General features: G+C 31.0%; 1 protein-coding gene across 1 annotated transcript in view; it reads left to right on the plus strand.

Annotated features, from left to right (window-relative positions):
* The window catches only part of slc4a10b (solute carrier family 4 member 10b), a 55372-nt gene that overhangs the window by 26213 nt on the left and 21394 nt on the right, over positions 1–7765 (plus strand). Inside the window, exons 6-9 of the mRNA XM_043249196.1 lie at positions 522–710; positions 4005–4093; positions 6763–6920; positions 7002–7089. Of these exons, the coding sequence (XP_043105131.1) occupies positions 522–710; positions 4005–4093; positions 6763–6920; positions 7002–7089 (524 nt within the window). The remainder of the gene's footprint in view (positions 1–521; positions 711–4004; positions 4094–6762; positions 6921–7001; positions 7090–7765) is intronic.

Consider the following 7765-nt stretch of genomic DNA (forward strand, 5'->3'; position numbering starts at 1 on the left):
TTTTGTACAATTAAAATTACTATATATATATATATATATACAGTATATATATATATATATATATATACAGTATATATATATATATATATATATATATATATATATATATATATATAATTCTAAATATAATAAACTATTATATATATAAAATTACTATAATTATTATACATTTTTGGTTTATGCCAAAAATCATTAAAGCATTAAGTAGAGATCATGGAGATATTTTGTAAATTTCATACTGTAAATATATTAAAACTTTGCTATTAATTAGTGAGATGCATTGCTAATAACTTAATTTGGACAACTTTAAAGGTGATTTTTGAGAAAACTAAATAATTTGTCTCTCAGCCAAATATTGTCCTATCCTTACAATAATTTATTATTAGTATTCATTTCACTTCCAGATAATGTGTTAATCTCAATTTGTTTATTGTTAACAAAATGATGTTTTCTTAGGCCGATAATGATGTATTTGTCTTCTGCTGCTGATCATTTGTGATGTTTTGTGTTGCATTTCTTAGAAATGGTGCTGGACCAGCAGGAAGTGGCTGGGCATCTTGAAGAGGATGTCAGGAAGCGGGTCAAAGCAGCTCTTCTGAAGCAGCACCATCATCAGAACCAGAAGAAACTGGCCAATCGGATTCCCATCGTCCGCTCTTTCGCAGACATCGGCAAGAGGCAGTCCGAGACAAACTGCGTGGACAAAAACGGTATTCAGTTGCTTTTTGCGCAGTTTCCGGTCTGATTATGCAAAAGACATCGAAAGCATATATTACTGAAGGCTAAAAGTTTGGGTCCAGTACATGATTGTGAATTATTACTATTATAAGCAAGGATGCATTCAATTGATCAGAAGCGACAATAAAAACATTTTTAATGCTTTTACTTAAAGATCACGCGACACTGAAAACTAGAGTAATGATGCTGAAAATCCAACTTTGAGCACAGAAATAAATTACATTTCACAGTATATATTTAAATACAAGGGTCTGTGACTCCTAAACAGATACTTCATCCCTTTCCTGATAGAAAATTATGTAGGAAAAGTAACAGATTGATTTATGACCGTTATATATCAATTTAAAAACTCAAAATTCATCACTCGAAGCCCATTTTAAAATTGCATTAGCTTAGAAATGGTACATCAAAAGTATGTTCATGAATTGCAAAAAATTAATAATGGATAGTGCACTGTAATGACAGTTAAGAGGTTAAATTATTTATTTATTATTTATGAATTATTATTACATTATAAGTATTTTTGATCACATAAATGCAGCCTTAGTGAGCAGATCAAATCAAAAACATAAAAAAAACAAATCTGGCAAATTTAATATATATGTGTATATATATGAATGTAACATTGAATATATATGTAACATGTTATGTTTATTTTTTTATTTCATATATGTTTTTTTTTTTTATGTTTATTTAGTCATTACAAATCGCAAAAAATAAGATGTGTTGGTAGCTGAAGAATAATTAATTTATTTAATGCAGTTGTCGCTTCTGAAACGTTGTCCGATTTATGCTTCGACTGATTTCATGGTAAATCTGTCACTCTCAAAAATCAACTCGCGCATGTCCTATCCACCATCTCAGAGTTTCAGTGTCTGTGTTGTCTTGTCTCCTCTCTCTCTGTGTGTGTGTGTGTGTGTCTGACAGGCGCTTCATCCCATCTCTTTAAGTCTCCTCTGTGGCGATCGGTTGTTTGTGATGGAAATGATGGGCAGGTCTCATCCTGCTCCCCATGTTGGCCTCTGTGCTGCTCGTCCATCACCTCACCTCTCCCTCCTCCATCCTCCACATCCACCCACCCAAACCAGAACCCCACCGCCTCCTTCAGCCTGGACAGAGACGACGGCTCGGATCCAGGCAACTTTTAACTTCAGAGACTTTCCCTTCCGCTGTAGCGCTTCCTAAAACATGCCGTGTGAAGGTGGTTATCTCAGCCGATAGGTTGCACGTGGTAAAGAAAATGAAGGCTGCGAGAATGCATGATCCTCCGAGATTACATTAATAACAAACAGCAAATGTTATTAAGCTCAAAACCACTTGGCTGGATTCATTTAGTCGCTTGTACCTCTAAAGGTGATTGTTTTTGACAAAGCAGCAAGGTACTCTAGAAATTAGACTGAGCAGAAATTGCAGAATTATGCAAGATATTAAATTAAAGCAGAATACAAATTATGATTCATTGCCAGATTGATCATGTTACTGAGACGAGTGCATATGAGCAAAATCAAAAAGTCATAGTCATTGGTGAAAAGTACTTTAAGTTACATGAAGAACTAGGCATTAAGAATCAACAGCTAATTTATATATATATATAGATTATAGAAATAACATATTTTATGTTGATTGCATAAAATGTATATGTTTAGAAACATTTCAGCAGTTTTGCGAGGAGAGGAACTTTGCAGTGCTGAAGTTGATCGAAATTTCTCTGAGGAATCATGGGAAATGTAGTTTTTTTTTACGCAGGGGGCGCGAAAAAACAAAAAAGCTTAAACACCGTCAATGCATTGATATTTTTTTATGCAAAAGTTAGTGGTTGTTACTTTCAGTTGAGAGCGGTGCTAAATATATCCATTTACATTCATGCATTACGCGTTTCGTGCGAATTTACGAAATAAAAGCGTATGCAAGCGCCAAGCGTGAATTTAGCGCTCCGCGATTTGCCCCAGCAGATGAGCGGCGTAATTCAGCAGATAAATGGCATGATATTGTGCTGTGCGAGGAAGGTGAAGGCTATTTTGAATATTCATCACCTTTATACAGGGCTTATGTTTAGGAAGATTGCCAGCTTCCCACACGCTAACGCTAACGCATGAAGTGTACCAGACCCCTCGTTCTGTGCAAACGCTCAGAGCATCATTAGTACTGTAATTCATGCAGCGCTGAGCCAAAGCTGCATTAAAACAGCAGCGAGCATGACTAATAAACACAAATCTGTCCATGCCGTGTCAGATGCTCTCTTAACTAAGGGCTTTGGTGCTGCTTCGTGCGCTGAAAGCTGCTTTAGCCGCCTTTAGAGTAGTTTCCCAACGAGTTTCCGTAAAGTGATTTACCCATTTATTTATATCAGTGCTGTCAAATGATTAATCACAAGTTTTTGTTTACGTGCTATATGTGTGTGTGCTTTGTTGATTTATTGTGTATAAATAAATGCACACACATACGGCATAGATTTAAAAAAAGTATATAAATGTATATTACATGTACATATTATATTTTTATTAAATATACATGCATGTGTTTGTAAATGTATATAAATGTATATTACATATATATATATATATATATATATATATATATATATATAATATTTTTATTAAATATACATGCATGTGTTTGTAAATGTATATAAATGTATATTACATATATATAATATTTTTATTAAATATACATGCATGTGTTTGTAAATGTATATAAATGTATATTACACACACACACACACACATATATATATATATATATATATATATATATATATATATGTATATATATATATATATATATATATATATATATATATATATATATATATATATATGTATATGTATATATATATATATATATATATATATATATATATATATATATATATATATTATATTTTTATTAAATATACATGCATGTGTTTGTAGTTATATATATACATGATAAATATGCACAGTACACATATAACATAATATATAAGCAAAAACATTAATTATGTATGCGATTATTTGCCGGATATAATTTATAGCCATTTTTGAAGGCAAAAATGTGAAATTATGCTCATTATGTTTTTTTTGATCAATAGTGGTAGACGTCTGGGATCACAACAGACCTCCATTGAAATCATTCTCTCCTACCAATCCATAAACACAACCATTTCAATCTGCTGCATTTAATCCAGCCGATGCTTGCGCTGCGTTTCATCCATCGGCCGATGAAGACTGATTGGTACTGGCATCTTATCGAGTGATGGACCGATCGATTAGTCTGTCTGTCTGCAGGTCAGATGATTCCACCGCAGTCTCAGCCGCTGACCACGGAGGGCAGGAACGACGTGAGTCGTGAAAACAGCGCCGTGGACTTCAGCAAGGTAACGACGCTCACCGATAGCCGGCGGGTCAAAGGCGTTAAGATAAGCCATTCATGTCCATAAAAGCACTTTAAATGTAACTAAAGTGTCTGCTTTTAATGTTTAGAACAAGTTTGCAGGGAATAAAATGTCAAAACGTGGTTGAAATAATGTTACGTCAGCATTCAGTGTAATTTTTATAAAAATTCAAACAACGTGCTTATATAAAAGAGCGATTATTGTTTCGAATTTGACATATGGGCAAAACCTAGTATAGCGGCAAATTATAAAAATGCAAACTATTTAGTATTTGAGGTAAAAGAAGTTAGTCTTTTACTGTGTCAGAAATAGATTTTTGTTGTAAATGTGCCTGACAAGATTGTTACACTGAATGGCATTTTAGTGGGTGTTTTCTGTAAGTCAAAGAAAAAATTATTAAAAATATATTAAATATATTTTATAAAAATATTAATTTTTACATATCAGAAAAACTAAATTGCAATTATTAAAATATTAAACAGAAAACGTTTGCTTTTTTTTTTTTTGTTTTTTGAAAAACAATAATCATTTAAAGCAGTATCACACTTACCTTTTTTATTTTTTACCCATATGCATGTGTGTGCTACAATCTACAGTTGAGCTGCAAAACTGTGGAATATTATTGCAATTTAAATGAAGTATATTTAATTTTTATATTTTTAACATGAAATTTCTTCTTGTAATGCGAAGCTGAATTTTCAGCATCAATACTTCAGTCTTCGGTGTCACGTGATACTTCAGAAATCGTTCTAATACGAAAAAACATTTCCGATTATCATTAGTGTTGAAAACAGTAATGGTTAATAACTATAACTGGTTAACAACTATATGAATAAAACTACTGTGTGGGGCGTGCGAGTGTTTAATAGAAGTGAATGCAAAAGCGATAATAAAAACGTTTGTTGCAAAATATTATTTTTTAATAGTATATTAATTCTGTTAATAAAAAAAACTGAAAATAAAATGTTTTCACAAAATAGTAAGCAGCAAAAACATAAATAATGTGACACTGATGACCGGATCACAGGAATATATGACAAATATATAACAAAACGTCTATTTTAAATTGTAGTAATATTTCACAATGTTACCATTTCTGGCTAATCATAATATATAATGTAGAATTTAACAAATATGCATTTTTTCCATACATTTTATGGACGTCCTTAATGTTTTCTTCGCAAAAACGTTGAAAAAAAAAAAGACTGCATTTTATCGTGAAAGTTTGTAACCCAGGCTTTTTTGGGTCACTATTGACTTGTATAGCAGAAATAAAAATACCATGGAAGTCAATGGTGACCAAAACAGCCTGGTTGCGAACTTTCTTCCTTTGTGTTGATAAATGATGACAGAAATGTAATTTTCGGGCCAGCTATTCCTTCAGCACACAGAGGTCTGTGGATTTTCTCTGAAGCGCTCTCTGTTCTGGGAAAAGGATTACTCTTCAAACACACTGTGCTCGAATCCCTCTTTACCTGACATTAGGCTGTTCTGTTTCTTGTATTAAGTGGGTATTATGTTGTGATCCCATGAACAGATGACAGAGCGGCTGCGGTGCTGTCAGGGGTCACTGGGGTCGCGATGAAATGCTGCGGTAACGCAGAGAGTAATATTACGAAATCTTACACAACACGTGGCCTTTCGCATTACGCATAATCTCTTCTGTACATCACTCTGACATCTGACCCTAAACTGGTCTAAGAACGCATTTCCATAGGGACCAGTATCCTACAAAGAGCTTATATATTTTTAATATTCAGCAAGCAGATGTGAAAATCACTTATAGGGATGGTTGCGTAATTATGGCTTGAAATATTTTTTTTTGTATTACTGAGATACGGTTATAGCTTTTATTTGTATTTTAAAATATATATAATACATTTTGTATTGCATTTATGTTAAAATGATGTGTTTTTGACTTTTTTTATTTTTTTATGAATGTATGTTACAAAATATAATTTTTAATAGTATATTGATTCTCTTAATAAAAAAACCTGAAAATAAAATGTTATAGCTTTTATTTGTATTTTAAAATATATATAATACATTTTTTATTGCATTTGCGTTAAAATTATGTTTTTGACTTTTTTTTTTTAAAGAATTTATGTTACAAAATATTATTTTTTAATAGTATATTGATTCTCTTAATAAAAAAACCTGAAAATAAAATGTTATAGCTTTTATTTGTATTTTAAAATATATATGATACATTTTGTATTGCATTTGCGTTAAAATGATGTGTTTTTGACTTTTTTTAAAGAATGTATGTTACAAAATATAATTTTTAATAGTATATTAATTCTCTTAATAAAAAACTGAAAATAAAATTTTATAGCTTTTATTTGTATTTTAAAATATATATGATACATTTTGTATTGCATTTGCGTTAAAATGGTGTTTTTGACTTTTTTTTTTTAAAGAATGTATGTTACAAAATATTATTTTTTAATATTATATTAATTCTCTTGATAAAAACCTGAAAATAAAATGTTATAGCTTTTATTTGTATTTTAAAATATATATATAATACATTTTTATTGCATTTGCGTTAAAATGATGTGTTTTTGTATTTTTTTTTTTTTTAAAGAACAAATCCGTAACGTTCTCATCTAGCCATGCGGTAAGCTAACTCTACTTAATGATCTGTTTAGATAGACCTGCACTTCATGAAGAAGATCCCTCCGGGTGCGGAGGCCTCTAATGTTTTGGTCGGAGAGCTGGAGTGTCTGGACCGGCCTGTCGTGGCATTTATCCGCCTCTCTCCCGCTGTGATGTTGAACGGCCTGGCAGAGGTGCCCATTACCACCAGGTGAGCATACAACCGGACCTCTTTAGTCTGTATTGATAACCTGACAGCGGTTACGTAGCTGTTTTGCGTCTGATCTCCCAGGTTCCTGTTCATCCTGCTGGGACCTCTGGGTAAAGGACCACAGTATCACGAGATCGGCAGATCAATCGCTACTTTAATGACGGACGAGGTAAGAGGACGTGAAGATGTTTCACAGTCGGGCTTTTAACAAATCCCAGCATTGTAGTTTTTGTCTTTTTAACCCAGAGGCATTTTAGAATCAATCAAAATCTTATAAAAACAGATACTAAATTCTAATCGAACGAGCTGCACTTTTTTAAAATAAAAACCTGCATTATCAACTTATTGTATATTGTATATTTAATCAAATAAATGGTTATGTATGTTTTTATGTAAATAATTAATTTTAATAATTGTTTATAATAGTTCGTGACATGTATATTTTGATATTTTTATACGCGTTTTAAAAAAGTTATAATTCATATTTATGTAATTTGATGAAACATCTAGTATCTTATTTATGAAAATTACACAAAAGTTGTCAACTTAAAAAGATTTAATAAATAATTTCTTATATTGTTTTATACACACACACACACACACACACACACACACATATATATATATATATATATATATATATATATATACATATATATATATATATATATATATATATATATATATATATATATATATATATATATATATATATATATATACATATAGTTTGTTTATATATAAAAAGTGACACAAACCAACTCATTAGTTATAGAAACAAAAGTGTACTTAAATAAATTTTTACATATTTATTTTATATTATATTTATTTTTTTATATATTTTA

This window comes from Puntigrus tetrazona, chromosome 9 (assembly GCF_018831695.1).
Source record: "Puntigrus tetrazona isolate hp1 chromosome 9, ASM1883169v1, whole genome shotgun sequence".
Taxonomy (NCBI): Eukaryota; Metazoa; Chordata; class Actinopteri; order Cypriniformes; family Cyprinidae; genus Puntigrus; species Puntigrus tetrazona.